This window comes from Lycium barbarum, chromosome 5 (assembly GCF_019175385.1).
Source record: "Lycium barbarum isolate Lr01 chromosome 5, ASM1917538v2, whole genome shotgun sequence".
NCBI classification, from domain to species: Eukaryota; Viridiplantae; Streptophyta; class Magnoliopsida; order Solanales; family Solanaceae; genus Lycium; species Lycium barbarum.
The window spans coordinates 135,910,895-135,928,360 of NC_083341.1; the positions used below are offsets into that span (position 1 = coordinate 135,910,895).

Genomic DNA, 17,466 nt, shown 5'->3' on the forward strand with positions numbered 1-17,466 from the left:
ATTTACAAGCACATAGGGAAGCACATTCTATGGATGAACAAAGCTTGGCTTTGTCAATAAATTTGTTACTGTTTTCCTTGATTATACCGATGACAGCTACAAGCATCGGATTTTCAAAGTCCAGAAAAATGGCATCAGGCATTGACATTCACTCCTTACCAATTGTTACATGAGCAACCAAAATGGATGAACATAATGGCCATCCTAACACTATGCAGCACAAGCCAAAAGGAATGCATCTTCACAATAACTAAAATAAAAACACATATTGGCACCAGTTTTATTCAATCACTATAGTGAAATGATATAAGATATTTGGAAATATCTCCAAATACTGGTGGTGCTATCTGCCATATTCATAGTTTTATCAGTACAACAGTACAACAATGACAGGCTAGTGCGAATATATAGTCTCTCCCTTGAAAAAAATACGCTATTTTCATTCATTAGCAGCACTTCGGTCAAGTAAAGACATCTGCACTGATATCTCCGTTCTTCCATGCTAAAGCTTACATGTCAATCGGACCGCTTAACCCTAGGCAAAAATGTCAGTTCCTTGAGCTGGCTGCAAGGCCGTCAAATGTAACAGAAAGGGACACTCAGCCTCGGGCCATCCTCCCTTCTTGTAAAGAGAATGAACCGCGAAAATAATTCTTCAGCTCATCTTAGCTACATGCCCAATGCTATAAACAGTATCAAGTATGTCTCATTTATAAACTCTCTGGTTCACAAGCTAAAGATCTCAAACAAATATGAAAATTACTCCGGAAAAGAATTTCCACTCGAGTCATCAGAGAAGGGCTACTGAGGTGGCACCGCAAGCTGTTCAGTTTGCGGTGCTGCAGCAGACTGCATTTGTTGAGATGGAGCAACAGGCTGTTCACGCACTGCTGCAGCAGACTGATTTGATTGAGCTGGTGCAGCAGGCTGTTCTTGTTCGGGTCTTACACAAGGCCTCCACACTGTTTCTGTCCCTATATCCATTAAAGCGATACCCTTTGCCACCAAATCAGTTCTGATCTGATCACTTCTAGAGAACTCCTTGTTTTTCCTTGCTAGTGTTCTTTCCTCTATTGCATGCAAAACATCTTCCTCTGTCAACTCAGCCCTTTTCAATGCCCTCTCTTTAAACTGCTGCAAAACCTACACAGCAAAATAAACGAGTTAAATAAGACTCAACATCTGAAACTCTCATATAGTAACAGGAAACAAAGGTGCCCTCTCCATTCCAATTTGTTTCAGCATTTCTTGACTACAAACAAGATTACCACGAAAGAAAGAAAGACATTAGACACATAGGTAATTAAAATACCAAATGTAAACTTGTATTTGAAACATTGTTTTCGTATGGGATGAGGACTATAACAAAACTGACACAATGGAAATGACGATGTTAACCAGTTCTAAATATGGAAAGGTGCTAATCTTTTTTAAACAAAAGAAAGAGTGCCAAAAAATTGAGACATAGGGAGTACTAATTCTGGCAGTACCTCAGCACATGTTGAACTGGAAAGCAAGCCAAGGACATCCAATATTGCCTTCACCTCTTTCAGGAGCTCGGTTAGGGACAAAAAAGCAGTTAAATGTTGTTGCCTTTGCTGCTTTTTCTGGAAAGATCAATAGATCATAGAATATTTTGTTTATATCACACCAGCCATATGCGGAAATTAAAAAGTAAAGTAGAGTCCTCACCTTCAGCATGTTCAAATAACTATTCATGAGTCGAAGCGCTTCTTGAAGAGCAGCATTTAAAATTGTGGGTGTATGCAAGTCATCAGAGAGTTTTGTCTCCAACTCACTACGCAGCTTCGTGATGCATTCTTGGGCCTGAGGGCTAACACGCCCCCTTACTTTTGTTGCAGTTTCAGTTCCTTGTTGGAAAACTGAGAGGGCTTCTTCACTATCATGTGAGGTCTATCAATCACAAAAATTACCCAAATAAATGTCTAAAAATAAGATATACGTGAACAATAGATTCTGTATTGGCGAGACAGTTTGAAAGTTGTATGAACAATCATGTAATAGGAGAAAGATCATAAATATATACAAAAGCTTCAGACAACCTTCATTTTTTAATTGAACTAGCAAGTTGCTGAGACCATTAGCCATAAACCATATAACTCAGTTCAGCTATTGTGCATACGAAGTAGCAGTAGAACCACAATCCGCTAAAAGACTTGACTGCAGATCTAAAAGGAACATGTATGGACAGACGGAAATTAAAGAGAGACACCAAATGTTGCATAGGAATCGCTTGTATCAGTCATCAAGAAGCTAATCTTTTTTTTTTTGGATAAGGTAATATAAATTACATTAACCAAGCACCAAGAAGGTACTGGAACCAAACAACCTACAACAAATCTAAAACAATTACAATCTCAAAGCTTCTATAAAAGCAAGAAGCAAAAATAGTTGAACAAGATGTATTAAAAGGACATTAAATGTTTTTCCTGACCTGATAAATGTAGAACACAGATTCTGAAGCAATTTCTATCTGTGATATTGAGTAATTAACCGGAGATCGGTAGTGATTTCCCAACAAGAAGTACCTCAATGCAAGGGGATGGTACAATCGAGTAACCTACAAAATATCCATGCTATGATCCTTAACATCATAAGAACAACCACACTAAGACAGTTCACAGTAGCTAATGAGTACATTCTACCTCACGTATAGTGAAGAAGTTCCCCAATGATTTCGACATTTTCTCGTCATCTATGTTCACAAAACCATTATGCATCCAGTAGCTAATATTACTCTCCCGGCAAGCAGCGCAACTCTGGGCGATCTCATTTTCATGGTGAGGAAAAGTCAAGTCCATTCCACCACCATGTATATCAAAGGAATGTGTCAGATAGTACGCACTCATTGCACTGCATTCTATATGCCAACCTGGTCTCCCAGGACCCCAGGGGCTCTCCCAACTTGGTTCACCGGGCTTTGCAGCCTGTAAAGAAATGAAATTAACATGTAAGGCTAAAAAGTTTTAACTCTGTAGAAAAACTAAAAGAAAAATTCTCACCTTCCACAAGGCAAAGTCAGCAGGATTTTGCTTCCTTGAATCAACTCCAACTCGTTCTCCAGCTCGATTATCTTCTAATTTTCGTCCGGATAATCGACCATACTCTGGAAAACTATCAACAGAGAAATAAACATCTCCATCGATTGTGTATGCACAGCCATTAGCCATTATCTGCAGGTGACAGCTCAGGAACATAAGCATTAAGAAGAAAGCAGACATCTGGAGAAAAGGGAAAAAAAACAGGAGTTTAACGTAGATCTAATATAGAATGATAAGATAATTCCATACTTCAAGCAGTATTTTAAACTTTTCTCTCATCAAACACTTACTTCTGCTTACCTAATATGTTCACCCTTACTACATATGTATATTTTTCTCATTATAAACAAGAATAAATTTTCCAGCCTCTCTTTTGGTGCAAAGGATACTACCTTGGGATGTAGTTCTTATTGCTTTTTTTCAAAAGCAGCAAGTAAATGACAAACAAGTTTGCATTACAGAACTGGGTGAGCATCCATGTTATTAAACTTGTGAGCAGAAGAAACCACATATAATGTCAAATAAACACAATAAGATGAATCCGAGATCCTACACTATCAAAGATTCAAATGACATACATGGTTTTCAAGAGTATTTAGAAAACATCTCTATCTAAAGATTGGGTCTATTACAACCTCCATCCAGGGAGAAGAAATCAGAGAAAAGTTTGCATCAGAAAACTGCATTTGCAGATTTTAACAGAAACAGACCCCATCTCCAGTGGCGGAGCCACACTATGCCGAGGGTGTTCATCCGAACCCCCTCGGCAAAAAAAACACTATTTTTATAAGGTTAAAATTATTTTTTATGTATATATAGTAGATGTTGAACCCCCTTAGGCTTCTTTGTATGTTTACTTTTTTATATTTTGAACCCCCTCGGCGGAAATCCTAGCTCCGCCACTGCCCATCTCTTTTTTAAAAAAACTGGTAAATAAAGTAATCAAACAGACCCCATCTCTGCTCAAGTGGGATTTCAACTTATTTTGTTATTACAGGGAGAAAATGGGAGGGATCACATCAATTAGCTTTTACTTGTCAGAACAGGTTTTGGAAGAGATTATCTAAATGTGAGTACCTTAGCTATCATTTCTTTAATCTGCTCCATATGATCAGTAACACGTGGCTGATGAGTTGGTTGGAGGCAATGGAGATCATCCATGTCTTTAAGAAACTCTTGGCAGTATCGACCACTCAAAGCTTTTGGGTCTTCTCCAAGCTCATTAGCCCGCTTAATTATCTGGAAAGAACTGACCGTTATGCATCTGAAGTATTATATAAAGTGAGATAACTGATACTGCCAAGTTTATCCATAAAGAATAAAAAGAAAAAGGCCTAAAGCTCCTTTTATCTTGGGGAGAGAGAACGTAAAAGAGACTTTACTCCCCAAAATTGTACATCTCACCTTGTCGTCTACATCAGTGAAGTTGCGCACATACACAACATCATATCCCATGTATTTCAGATATCTGTAAATTCCAGATATGGAAAATTCCCATCAGACTGTTAGTAATTTGATGTAAAAACTATCAAAGACTACTAAAGAACTAATCTAAATGCACTGACATTGAATTGAACCAAAACACATGATAAATAGCCGTTTGGACATGATTTGAAATCATGATTTGAAACCATGAGACGAAATCATGTTTAGACATGCAATTTGAATTTCTTGAGTCGTATTTTTTCTTATAGACATAAAAACTCCACAAGTTGTGAAAACTATCAAAACTTTCCCAATTCTTATACAATCTTACCAAATGAGCAAGTCATCGTTCATAACAAAATTAATACGCTACTAGAGGGCCTTTCTAAAAAATACAACATCAATTGATCAAACTTTAGTTCAATAAAAAGAAAAATTTAACTACTCTTTAATATAATCCTCCACATGGTACGAACATATATAACGGTTGGTAGAAGTTAATGAGGTTGGTAAAGTAATTGTTAAAAATGTCTACCAATTGATGGGTCTTTTTTTACAAAATATAAACTTATGGGTGAAGTTTTACATTTAAAAATTTTGAAATCATGATTTGTAATCCCAAATCATGCCTTTTTGGATGATTTGGGATTTCAAATCATGACATGAAATCGCATGTCCAAACGCCTACATAAGCCCCGTCATAATTTAAACAGAAGCTCTTCATGGGTTTTTTTTCTCCTTTTTGTAGGTAAGTAAACCTCTTTTCGACTCCCATGTTCAATGACCACAAGGACAGACTAGTCCAGGTTAATGTAGTAAAGAGGTGCCAACTTGCAGCAAACACGTGGCATTTATGACACATTGAAACAGCGACAATGCTTATTCTACAGAAAATGCAATACAAAAAGTCGAAACATCCATGTAATGCGAAATTTCAAATCCAAGATAGAGACCAAAAATATAAAGAAAATCTAATTTCATCAGAACAGCTTCCATGTTATTCGCTGACATTCATGCAATGATTCGGTTTCCATCTTCATTAGCAGAATCAATACAACATCTCACTTTTTCCAAAAATCAGCATCACTATTGTAAGACACCAAGAGAAGCAACAAGACGTCTTCAATTACTTACTATAAATCAGCAAACTTATTTTAAATACAATTTTCTGAATCAAATTTATAGATATCTATAAGACTATAACTATTAAAAGTAGTCTTAGTTTTTATGTATTCTTTAATTTAATAAGTCAACGAGACAAGGTCTGAAACAACAATTGACTGAACCTCATATTCCGAAGTGTCCTTTTTGGGAGATGGGAAGTAATCAACACATATTTTTCATCCAACAAATAAAATAAATCTCAAAATTATGCTCAACAAAAACTACTAATATTCCCTAATCCCGAACAAAATTAGGATTGGCTATATGAATATTCTGTAACCATTCCACTCTATTTGTGTCCAACATCATTCCAATATTACTTTATTATTAGTAATTTGGGGCCCCTTAAACTAAAATTCACTAAATCTCACACTCAACTACTCATAAACGCCGGACATGATGTAACATAATATAAGTGTAACAACAACTAAACCTTAATACCAACTAACTGGTAGCCTATATGGATAGAACACAATGGTACAATTCCAATTTTTTTTTATTTAAACTAGTTATTTCAAAATAATTACAGGTAGACCAAAATTTCCTCAACTGAGATACTAAATTTCACTCAAACGTCCTACTAAATTTCCATTTCCAACCATGTTTCTCAATCAACCAACTTCCTCTACTTATAACTTAGCTCCACTCACATATAACAAACAAAATCAAACTTTCAATTCCTTTCATACTAGTTATTTCAGAATAACTCCTACCAAATTCCCTAAATGAAACTGTTTCACTCAAACTTCCGGTTTTCTAAAATGTCCAATCATGTTTCTCGATCAATCAACTTCCCCTGCATAATACCTTCAGCTCAATGTTACACAAAACACATAACAAGGCAGCAAAGCAACAAGCCAAAATTACAAACAACTTGAATCAAAACCAAAAACAAACAAAAAAAAAAAAAACTCAACTTAATGCAGCTACAATTGGAAAAGAAAATCCACTAAATTTAACCTGTATAGAACGGCGAAGGCGACATAGTACACTTTCACCTTGCCAAGTTCCTTCAATTTAAAACTAGTTATTTCAGACTAATTCCAATTAGATCCCCCAATTCCCCTAAATGAAACTGTTCTATCTCCAATCAACTTCCTCTCTGTACTTTCAGCCTATGTTACTAGGACTCTCCTAAAACGTCATCAGGTGCGTGTCGCATCCTTCAAAAGTAGTGTATTTTAGGAGGATCCGACACGGATGTAGCAACACTTTTGAAGAGTCCGAGTAACTTAACTTTCAGCACAACTTTCAGAGAAGGTCGAAGGCAATCTATTCATTAACTGTCGTATTCAAACTTCCTTTATGTAAAACTTTCAGCACTTTATACCAACACATAACATAGCAACACAGAAACAAGCAAAAATTACAAACAACTCGAATTAGATCCCCCTAAATGAAACTGTCCGATTTAATCAATCAATTTCCTCTATGTAATACTTCCAGCACAATTTTACAAAAAGAAAATTAGGATTAAAATTTAGACCTGTAGAGAATGTCGAAAGCGACGTAGGCACGGGCATGACCGATGTGACTGAAATCGTAACTGGTAACACCACACACATACATTTTGACTTTTCCAGCTTCTTTTGGTTTGAACACTTCCTTTTGCCTAGTCATTGTATTGTACACTTGAAATTCCACCTTATCCTTCCCCTTATTCATTTCTCTGAATTTGCTCAGATCGACCCACAAAAACCCTAAATCCGGCCGCTCACATGTGTGTGTTAGCGTACAAGAGAGACAGAGAGAGATACTAGGGAGCGTTGCTTTTCTTTTTTTTTTCCCCTGTTTTGTTAGTGCTTCTGATTAAAAATTATTTACTATTCCCTAAAAATATTTATTCTCTCTCAAATATTTGGTGAAATAAATAAACTTGACCAAACAGGTTGTAACTTTATTTGCTTAGTAGAGTAATTTTTAAAGGTTAATATGCATTTGCTATTCCCTTCATTTCAATTTATGTGATATTTTTCACTTTTTAAGCTATCAATTTGACCAAATTTTGTATTAGATTAACTTAATATTTTAAAATTAAAGTGTATATATTTAAAAACTAAATGAAAATCACTATAGTTTGCAATCTGGTAAAAAATACATCTTAAAATGTTAGCTAAAGTTCGTGCACTTTGAATCTCGAAAAATAAAATGTATCACATAAATGGAGACACGTGGAGTAGTATTTTTGATCCCTTATCTGATGTAGCTCATATGGTATCTGACTAAGCGTATTAAATATTTAATTAATTGAATAGTGTGTTTTTAATTGCTTTGCTTATAAATTTTTACAAATTTACTATAGGTATTAATGGTTTCACCACTTAATTACTCATATGTTAGGTTACTACTTGATGTTAGCTCTATCAATAGTCAAACATAGTATGAGTAATTAAGGAAAGGACAAAAATACAACTAATTGAATGTTAAACATACTGTGTAATAGAGTACATCATACGGAACAAAAAAATAATTTAGGGACTAAAAGAGCTATTATCTCATCCCTTAAAGGTAATAAAGAAGTTAGTTATACTTGGGGGAAATGTTTTTTATTTTAAGTATATAGAAAAGGTAAAGGTTTAGAAAATTTTATTAGTGAGAAGAATGAGCTAAATCTGCTGAAGATATACTAAATTGCAATTAAGAAAGTGGCATATTTTATTTTATTTTGACCCAATCCTAAATGAATTTGGAATTTTTTGGTGATACATAAATGAGCAAATAACATTTTTAGTCCCGAGTTATTGCTGTATTCTTATTTTTGTCCTTGTGTTATTCTTGATAGCCCATTTAACCTTCAATTAAACTAAGTGTGTTGTCTTAGTCCCTAAGCTAACGGCAGTTAACTTTTTATTCTACAATTACTAGTTGAAGTATGCCCATTAAATGCTCGTGTTTTTTCTGCGGGTTTTTTTTTTTGGGGGGGGGGGGGGGGGGGGGTTCGTGTTTAAAAATCCAAATTACTACTATAATATAAGAGAGAATTCCCAACTTTTGTAGTCCTCACATATTTTTTTGGTCCATTTTATCTCAATTGAAGCTTTAACACCTTAAAAGTTATTAACTATTTTGGTAAATTTGAATAACTATATAGGCATTTTAATACTACAAAGAGTGATGATGTGTAAAAGGTGATATTGACACTACAAAAATCTATATTTCAACCAAATTTAAATGTTTTTTATCCATTTTACCCTTAATTAAAGCTTTAATTACTTTGCAAATTCTCACCTATTTTCGTAAATTTAAATAACTATATGGACTATTTTAATGCTACAAGGAGGTGATGACGAGGAAAATGTGACAGTGATACTAAAAAATATCTATTTATTCAACCAAATTTAAAATTGATCAACAAGCTTGTTGTCGTTTTTTTTATGTGGAAATAATTTTATTAAACTTGTTTCAAATTATTTTATTCGTATAAAATTTATTATAGACAAGTAAAAAGTTGCAGTGACATTCTCTTTCTACCTTAATACGTGTTTAATTATTAAATTAAAATTTATTTTTATATATAGCTAAAAATATTTGAAAAAAGTAATTACGTACACGTTTACGAAATTACAATATGTAATTTCTTTAAAAAAATAAAGTAAACTAAAATAAAATAATACGTCATTTCTTAACATGTTTTTTTTTTTAGGAAGAGAAAAGATTATAGTAAATAATTCTATTAACTTTTCAGTCCTTTTTTTTATGATTTAATTTGGAGGAACATCTACAAATGTATTTCGTCATATCTAGACTTTTATTTATTTAATTTTAAATTCTATTTTTATTTACAAAATCTGCAGACTCAAATTCTAAAACACGTGAAATTTACAACTATATGCTTATTTTGCAATATTCCCGACTAAATAAATTGCGGGGGGGAATTTTACAAACCTATGTGGTCAGTCTTTCATCTTCCGTACAATATTGAAACATCTCTGTAAGCAAAAACGTGGCACCCTTTTTTCATTAGAGTTTATTGACAATCTATATACTACATAAAACACAAATAAATTTCTTTGGGGTTTTCGGATATGAGGAGCTCTTACCTAAATTCTAATCTCGAATTTCTTTTAACCACGATTGAATCGAGAGTTTCATCAATATTGATATCGACGATTTTAAGTTGTTTCTGATGTTAGCGAAAACCCTAAAACAGGGAACAAAGAATAAAACAGGCGATTTTGAGGGTCAAACATCTACCACGGTGATTTTAATGGTAGATGTTTGATCCTCAAAATCGCTGGCAATTGTTGAAGTAAAGGCGAGGTGGAACGGAGTAAGCTAACAGATAAGAGAAGAGATGCGATGGGAAGAGGTGGAACATTCTAGAGCCGGATAGAAAGGCGAAGAGGAATACAAGATTATAGTACATGGCTATTAAGTCGTATATAATTTAGAAAGACTCGTAGCAAAAGGAAGTATTTTCAAATGACCAAATTGCCCTTAGTTTGAATTTTAATCAACATAAGCACACACGTTGAAGCCCTCGTTTATTATTATTTTTATAATTATAAAAGAATGTTTGAGGAAAGTTTTTGGCGTGAGCTCTAGTAATAGGGCTTATTGGCTAGAGTGTTGGATCATTATATTAGTGAATGAAAAAATGTGTCCTTCAAGGTTCTGAATCTTAATGTTGATCTTACAACACAGAGTTACCTACCTATCACAATTTGTTTGAAACTGGCTAGGTGTTCGGATCCTTAAAAAAAGTTGTCATACTTAGTGTCAAATCGTTCAAAAGTATATATAATTTTTGAAAGATTTAACAAGCATCGGGGCAATTTTTTAAAAAAGAAAATCCGACCAACATAGATAATTGATGTTTATCAGAAAAAACAACTCAATAACTTAGAAATCACAATTCGAACATAGTGTTACAAGTTTAAATTCAATTGACGGTCTCATAATCTAGCTACTCCTGAGTTACAATTTTTTTTTGGAGGGTGGGGGAGGGTTCACTAATGAACGTTACTCACATTGGGGCCACAATTAATGCGAATACGCGCTTCCTAACAAGATTTTTGCTAAATTCAAAGCTCGAACTCGAGACAGCTGGTTAAAGAATCCTATTCATCACCAGGATCCTATTCATCCCATCACACCCTTATTGGTGAGGTACAAAAATTTTATTTGCATGTTAACTATGTGGAGAAAGAAAATTGTATTAAGTTTTGAATTGGTTCAAGTAACACATTTTTTCATCGTCTCATAGAGATGTAGTCAATTCAAGCTCTTGAATTAGGCAGGCAGATTATCTAATTTTTAATTTTCTTTTGTTTGGAGTACCTATTTGATATCATACAGTAGTATTTTTAGGGATTTGGCCGTTAGACTAGAATCTTTTTAGACAAGAAAAGAGAGGCCTAAATCAACTAAGGGGAATGTTTTGTTAAATCAAATTACGAGAGAAGTTTTAATGATTATACATATGATTTTGCCATTTTTATTTTTACTTTTACTTTATTTTTCATTTTCTCAGTTTTTGCTTTTTCTATTCTAATACTGATCTTTTATTTGCATCTTTGCGAAGAACGTGTGCTCTCATACATAAGAGAGTACGTTTGGTGCATTAAGACTATAGTGCCTCATGAGACGAGAGGAACTGCTCGACGCTTGTTTTAGGAGAATAAAATTATAGATGAAGATATTACATATCGAATTAAAATCAAATGATCGAAATGGAGAAGTGTTACCACGATGTTATGTTATAAGAGACTACCTATTAAAGTGAAAAGCAAGTTACATCTCGTAATAATTTTATTATAGAAACAATGTTATGTGTGAGTGAATGTTGGTTTGCTAAAGTTCAATACATCAACAAGACGAGTGTCGAGCATAACGTCAATGCAATATGAATGTACGATTATACAATAATAGACAAGATTAAACCTAACCAAATTCATTAAAAGGTGCAAGTATTAGACACATCACTATGTAGGCCGCTTGAGATGGTATGGACATTTCATATGTCTATCTCGAAATGCACCGGACCGTGTTAAATCGTAGTGAATGAAATCGTAGTGAATGAAAGTGTTGTAAAGAAACGAAATAGTCTTAAAATCACATGGAAAGAAGAATTACATAATCTATTGGAATAAATACGAACGTAGTGAAATGTAAGCAATAATAGAACGAAAGATAAGATTTATACAGGCGATACCAATTAGTTTGGAATATGTTTTAGGCCTTATGATTTCTAAAAGTCTTCTGGAGGTATTTGTGCTAGTAGGAAACAAATAGGACTTCTATTACTTTTCATTTTGTGTAATATTGGTTTGAGATGACGTTAAAATAAAAAATATTGTTAATGGAAATTCATACAGGCAATTTCATTTTATTTGAATTGAAGCATACTTGTTATTGTTATTACCAAAATTCAACACTAAAATCGTACAAAAGGTTAAATTGAAAATGCTTTTGTTATTTTGTATACCAACTTCCAATTGCGTTTTTCAACTTCAATTTTAATAGTTTCTTGTCAAACTTCAACCAAATATTGTCCAAGCACCTAGACAAACATTTTATTTTTCATCTAGTTCTTTTTTATTTTTTATTTTTTCTTTAACACCTTTAAGTGTTTTAGCTAAACGTCAATTAGGTCATATGATCATCACCAATCTCTCAAATTCGACAGTAGACAACGAACATTAAAGATCATAATGAGATAGTTAGAATCCCTTCAACATTAAGGACCTGTTTGGCCATAACAAATTTTTACCTTTTTTTCCGGATTTTTTTTTACTTTATTTGAAAATCAGCTTTTGACCGTGAAAATTTCAAATACATCTTGATGTCGTATTTGAAATTTAGTAAACACCTAAAACCTTGTTTTTACTTTCAGTACATTCAAACAACCAAATATTCTTTGCAAAAACTATAACCAAACACAACTTCATTTTCAACTACAACTTCAACTCCAACAAAATCCCAAAAAAGTGAAAGATATTTGATTTTCATGGCCAAATAAATGCCTACTACAATAGTGTCTTATGTTAGGGAGCACTTCCCCCCTCAAATAGGTCTTATGCGGCGTGAATTCAGATTAGTTGAGCTCCAATAAGGATATTGAACACCATCTGAGAAACCAAAAAAAAAAAAAAAATCTCGTATTTGAGTAGTAAAAAAGAAGCTCTTGATATGGAGTGTTTTACCTCCCTAACCAACAACTAGCGAGTTTCAGATAGGGAAAGGGTCAAATTTATCCTCCAAGTATGGTTTATAGTTTAAATTTGCCTTCCGTCAAAGTTTGGGATCAAATTTGTCCTCCCGTTAGGATACTTGATAAATTTGCCCTTTATATTGATGGAAGTGTGATTTGGACTTCACAACACAAAAGAAATAGCCACTTCAGATCCATGTAGACTTCCGAACCTCATTTTCTTTTTAACTCGTAACCCATAATTCGTTTCACAAACCCAATTCTCTTAACCCGTCTCCACAATCCACGATACTCTGTGCTTGTATATATGGATGCTCCGGTGAAGAAGGCGGCGCCGGCGAGGAGGGCGTCTGCAAGAAAGACGAGGAAGTGAGAGAGTTTAGGAGGGGTAGATTTGTAAATTTGCTGGATCTTTTTCGTGGGTGATTTGTATGTTCGCCCAATATAGAGATGTTTTTAAATTCCAGTTGTTTAGTTTTTAATTTTCTGTGCCCTAATTAGTTTTTTGGTCATGTTAGTTTTTCTACCAATTTCTTTCATGTTGTAGCTCTGGCGAAATACATTCTCAGTATAGATTAGTTCGATCCGTCGTAAGCATTAACAAACTCTTCTTAGCGTATTTTTCGTTTTAGTTTTACTAATAATAAATTTTCAAATTCTACTAAAGTGCAGCATTAAATGTTTCAAAGAAAATACATGCCATTAAAATTTATCTTAATTTTGCTTTTATTAAACATATACAAGCCATTAAAATATTTGTATAACCAGTATTTATGTTTGTAATATAAATACTGCTCTCTTCATTTGTTTATTTTAAATAATTGAATAGATAGAAGGATGAGGATTAAATCATTTAATTTTATATTAATAATTGTGGGGATGGGTTAAGAGAATTAGAATTGGGAAACAAATTACGGGTTAAAAAGAGAATTGAATTTGGGAGTCCACATGGATCAGATATGGCTATGTTTATTGTGATGTGGAGTCCAAGTTACATTTTCATCCATATAATGGCAAATTTATTAAATATCTTAACAACGAGGACAAATTTGATCCCAAACTTTGACTATAAATCATACTTGGAGTGTAAATTTGACCATTTTCCTGTATCATATATATCGGAAAAAAAAAATGGCAATGAGTATAAAACGACGTCGTTATAGTAGAAAACCCTCCTTTAAAAAAAAAGAAAAAGAAAAGGAGACCGTCACAGCACTGCGCACTTTAGCACCTACTCTTTCTCCAAACCCGAACGTTAATACCCCACCCCCCCTCCCCTCTCCTATATAAACTTACCATTCCCGGCGATTTCACACAAATACCCATAACACCATAAAAATAGTAACAGAGTAAAAAAAAAAAAAAAAACCCTATTCGTTTCAAAAATAATATTCATAAACTGATATACACATATATATGCACATAAAGCTTGGAAGTTTGAGTTATCTTTGAATGGTTTGATGGGAATGGGACATGAAAGAACGAAACCTCTTCATAATTTCACGTTACCTTGTGGTTTAAAGTGGGGTAATCAGAAACACTTAAGATGTGCTAAACTTGATGGTAGATCATCATCACACTCAATCCGACGGCCAGAAATCAACCGCCGGAGATCTAACGGTGATGGTAATGGAATCGCTGCTGTAAGAGAGAAACTGATGTTTGATCTTCAAGAAGAAACCGATAAGATGAAACACGCTATTTTTACAGATAACCAAGTTCCGGCGCCGCCGCCGGAAGATTCTAGGCCCTGGAATTTGAGGACTAGAAGAGCGGCGTGTAAAGCCCCCATGAATGGATCAAAGATTCCGTCGCCGGAGATTCTTCCAAGTGATTCTGTTAGGGTGCCGTTTTCGGTTTCGCTTGGTAGGAAAGAGATTCAAGAGGATTTTATGACAATGGTTGGACATAGACCTCCACGTAGACCCAAAAAAAGAGCTAAATTGGTTCAAAAGAATTTAGACGTAAGTATCAAATTTCATTTTTTTTTTTTTTGACTAGATATTATGTTGTTGTTTATATGATGGTCATTTTTGTGAATTGTGATTTGAAATTTACTGTTTTATTGGTGGATTGCAGACGTTATTTCCAGGGTTGTGGTTAACGGAGATTACACCGGACTTATACAAAGTTGCTGATGATCAGTAGATTCAAAAGGTAAACCTTTTATTATTGTGCTTGGTAAACAACGGCGGCGGGGCTGGAATTTGAAGCTGATATATACATATGGTCGGACATCTCTATATAACAACTATGTTTTCTGATGGAACCGATCTTTTCTATTATGTTATGTTATATGTTCTTTATAACAACATTTATGTTTTCCGTGGAACCGATCTTTCATGGTATGGTATGTTTAGATGTTATTTATAACAGCATGTCGCTGTAGGTGGCAATGAAATAAATGGCGTTGGTATAAGGAGGTTTTACTGTATTCAATGAATTTTTACCCATAGCCGATACTCTGCTCCTCCATAAACTGATGGAGTTTCAGATTTGAATATCAAGATTGATTCCAATGCATGAAACCTAATTGTGTTGTACAATGTTTGTTTATGCAGATGGGGAGTTGTGTTTTTGTCTGACAAAAGATGGTAACTTTGACACTGGTACGGTGGATGACCTTTTTGATTTTGGGAGTTTGATGAAACCGTTGAATTTCCTTTGGTAACAGAAAGGGGGTTTAAGAGGATAAAAGTTGCTGCGGCAAGGCTAATTTTGCTTAGAGGTGATTTGTTCATATTTTCTCTCGTTTATCATTGAAATAAGTTTTAACATAGTTGGATGTTCGTAGATCAAAGACGATTGTTCATATAGTGAAAAAATCTTTAATCTTTTCAAGTGCATTTACGTGCTACTTTATGTTATGTTCCCGTTCTTCGTAAATTTGAAACTCTTGTCTTCTTGTGACAATGGTTACTCATTTCTCGTGTCTGGTATCTGCAATTCCTTTTAAATTCATTCTGGTTTCACATCACTAAGGTAAAATTCGGACAAAGCTGGTTATTGGATATTCATAGCCTTCGAATTTTTCTCTGTTCCGATTAACTTCATCGGAAGCTACTTGTATTAAGGTGTAAAACGAGAAAACACAGTAGTTATTGTGTTGGCTTTTGTGGCTTGTTGTTTGAGGCGCAGCCAAAATCTGTAACTGGTCTAGAACCTTGTCTTATTAAGCTGGGGTTTTACTTGGTAACTTATGATATATACAAAAATGGTTTAGATATTTGTACTTTTGCATCTGTTGTTTCTGTTCCTGCATCTTTCTTACTATATAATATACTTGGTAACTTATGATATATACAAAAATGGTTTAGATATTTTTACTTTTGCATCTGTTGTCTCTGTTCCTGCATCTTTCTTACTATATAATAGTGGTGCTCAGGCTGGTTCACACACACCTCCACCGTTCGGCTAGGTATCTGCTACCTTCCACGAGCACACACACTGAGCACATACCAAGACTTAGAGGGTGTTTGGATTGGAATGAAACTATCTGGCGTTTTTGCCGATGTTGAGATTTAAACTTTAGTCTCTCATGGTTCTCGTCCTCTTCATTTAGCGTTGTTCATACCCTGAGTGCATTAATTATAATATGTTAGGATGATCAGACTGGTTTTGCTTGGAGTACATAACTTGAGCTTGTTTTCATTGGTTCTCTTGAAAGATTACAAATTTTTGGGTGCTGATCTCTTTGTTCTGCTGCTTTTGAGTTTCCACTTGTCATGCTTTTCCATGATGGGATTATCTTGGTTTCAGCCATTTTACAATAATTGGTTTTAAGAAGCAAAAAATATTTGAAAGGAAAGAACCTACGAACCACTTCAATGCATCAAGTTTTGCAAAACCAAATGAACTTGAAGCTGGTTGCATTTATTAATGAATGTTTCGTGCTATGATGGATACATGTTTTCCTTTTCTTTTGTTTGGCTTCCCACCCAATTACCGGTACTTTCATTGGGCCTTTGACTAATTCGAATTTGGGTCGCATAAGGCTCATTTAAGGGGAAAACGCTCCGTATCATGATTTTTTTTCATATTCATGACTCTTACTCGAGACTTTTGTTAAAGGTGGAGAGATTCTATTCATCTCATACTATCGATAGTGATACATGTTTTCTGTTAGTGCATCGTCAAAATATGTTCTCTATTGGTTAATGCTTTGTTTGGTACATGTTTCTGCACTGAGGGATGGGCAGAAGTTAAGTCGGTTCCGTTTGGTAAAAGTTTCCTTATTTATGTGGCAGGCTGATACTTTTTAGACAAGTAACATTTTAATAAAAGAACAAAGAAGGAATAAAAAACATGTCTTTACATTGTTTAATTTTTACTCATGCGTGGCTAATTTGAATTGGACTATAGTCCTTATTTTGAGGCATAAAATGCTTCTTTACAATAAATTGAAAAGATTTGCGCTACTCAACTTATATAATTTACTTGAACACCAATTTATTCATATTTGCCTAAGTCTTGTTGGCCAAATTTATCTAATGCTAGTGCGAGATAGCAGTTACGAGAGTGAAATAATTGAGATGCGCACACTATTGTTATTAAAAATAACATTTACTTGACAATATTGATTCTCTAAATATTTTCCTTCAGATAAAGATAAATATAGTTCGCCTTGAAAAATTATTCTGGAGGGTAACTATTAGGTCTACG

The 17,466-nt window shown here is 34.1% G+C and overlaps 2 protein-coding genes across 3 annotated transcripts; one reads left to right on the forward strand and one right to left on the reverse strand.

Moving 5' to 3' along the window:
- Positions 1 to 222: 222 nt before the first annotated feature.
- On the reverse strand, positions 223 to 7,450 carry LOC132641751 (cysteine--tRNA ligase 2, cytoplasmic-like). Of its 2 annotated transcripts, none has more exons than XM_060358836.1 (9): positions 7,138 to 7,450; positions 4,467 to 4,530; positions 4,140 to 4,301; positions 3,024 to 3,242; positions 2,667 to 2,948; positions 2,456 to 2,581; positions 1,693 to 1,914; positions 1,491 to 1,607; positions 223 to 1,143 (listed from the first exon to the last, which is right to left on the reverse strand). In XM_060358836.1, exons 1-9 carry the CDS (start codon positions 7,314 to 7,316, stop codon positions 802 to 804), a joined length of 1,713 nt encoding a protein of 570 aa, XP_060214819.1. In that variant the 5' UTR covers positions 7,317 to 7,450; the 3' UTR covers positions 223 to 801. The 2 variants fall into 2 exon arrangements, with proteins under 2 accessions (XP_060214819.1, XP_060214820.1); XM_060358837.1 differs by having other exon boundaries at positions 3,024 to 3,194; positions 7,138 to 7,448.
- Positions 7,451 to 14,115: 6,665 nt separating this feature from the next.
- Positions 14,116 to 15,661, forward strand: LOC132641752 (uncharacterized). The gene is made up of 3 exons (XM_060358838.1): positions 14,116 to 14,768; positions 14,884 to 14,961; positions 15,366 to 15,661. Exons 1-2 carry the CDS (start codon positions 14,265 to 14,267, stop codon positions 14,950 to 14,952), a joined length of 573 nt encoding a protein of 190 aa, XP_060214821.1. The 5' UTR covers positions 14,116 to 14,264; the 3' UTR covers positions 14,953 to 14,961; positions 15,366 to 15,661.
- Positions 15,662 to 17,466: the final 1,805 nt, after the last annotated feature.

Excerpts from the sequence above, each read along its gene's own strand:
- LOC132641751 (XM_060358836.1), bottom strand. The coding sequence starts at position 7,316 with ATGAATAAGGGGAAGGATAAGGTGGAATTTCAAGTGTACAATACAATG. Across the intron at positions 2,949-3,023 it reads CTGACTTTGCCTTGTGGAAG|GCTGCAAAGCCCGGTGAACC; the intron begins GTGAGAATTTTT and ends ATTTCTTTACAG. Across the intron at positions 1,915-2,455 it reads CTGTGTTCTACATTTATCAG|ACCTCACATGATAGTGAAGA; the intron begins GTCAGGAAAAAC and ends TGTGATTGATAG.
- LOC132641752 (XM_060358838.1), top strand. The coding sequence starts at position 14,265 with ATGGGAATGGGACATGAAAGAACGAAACCTCTTCATAATTTCACGTTA. Across the intron at positions 14,769-14,883 it reads TGGTTCAAAAGAATTTAGAC|ACGTTATTTCCAGGGTTGTG; the intron begins GTAAGTATCAAA and ends GGTGGATTGCAG.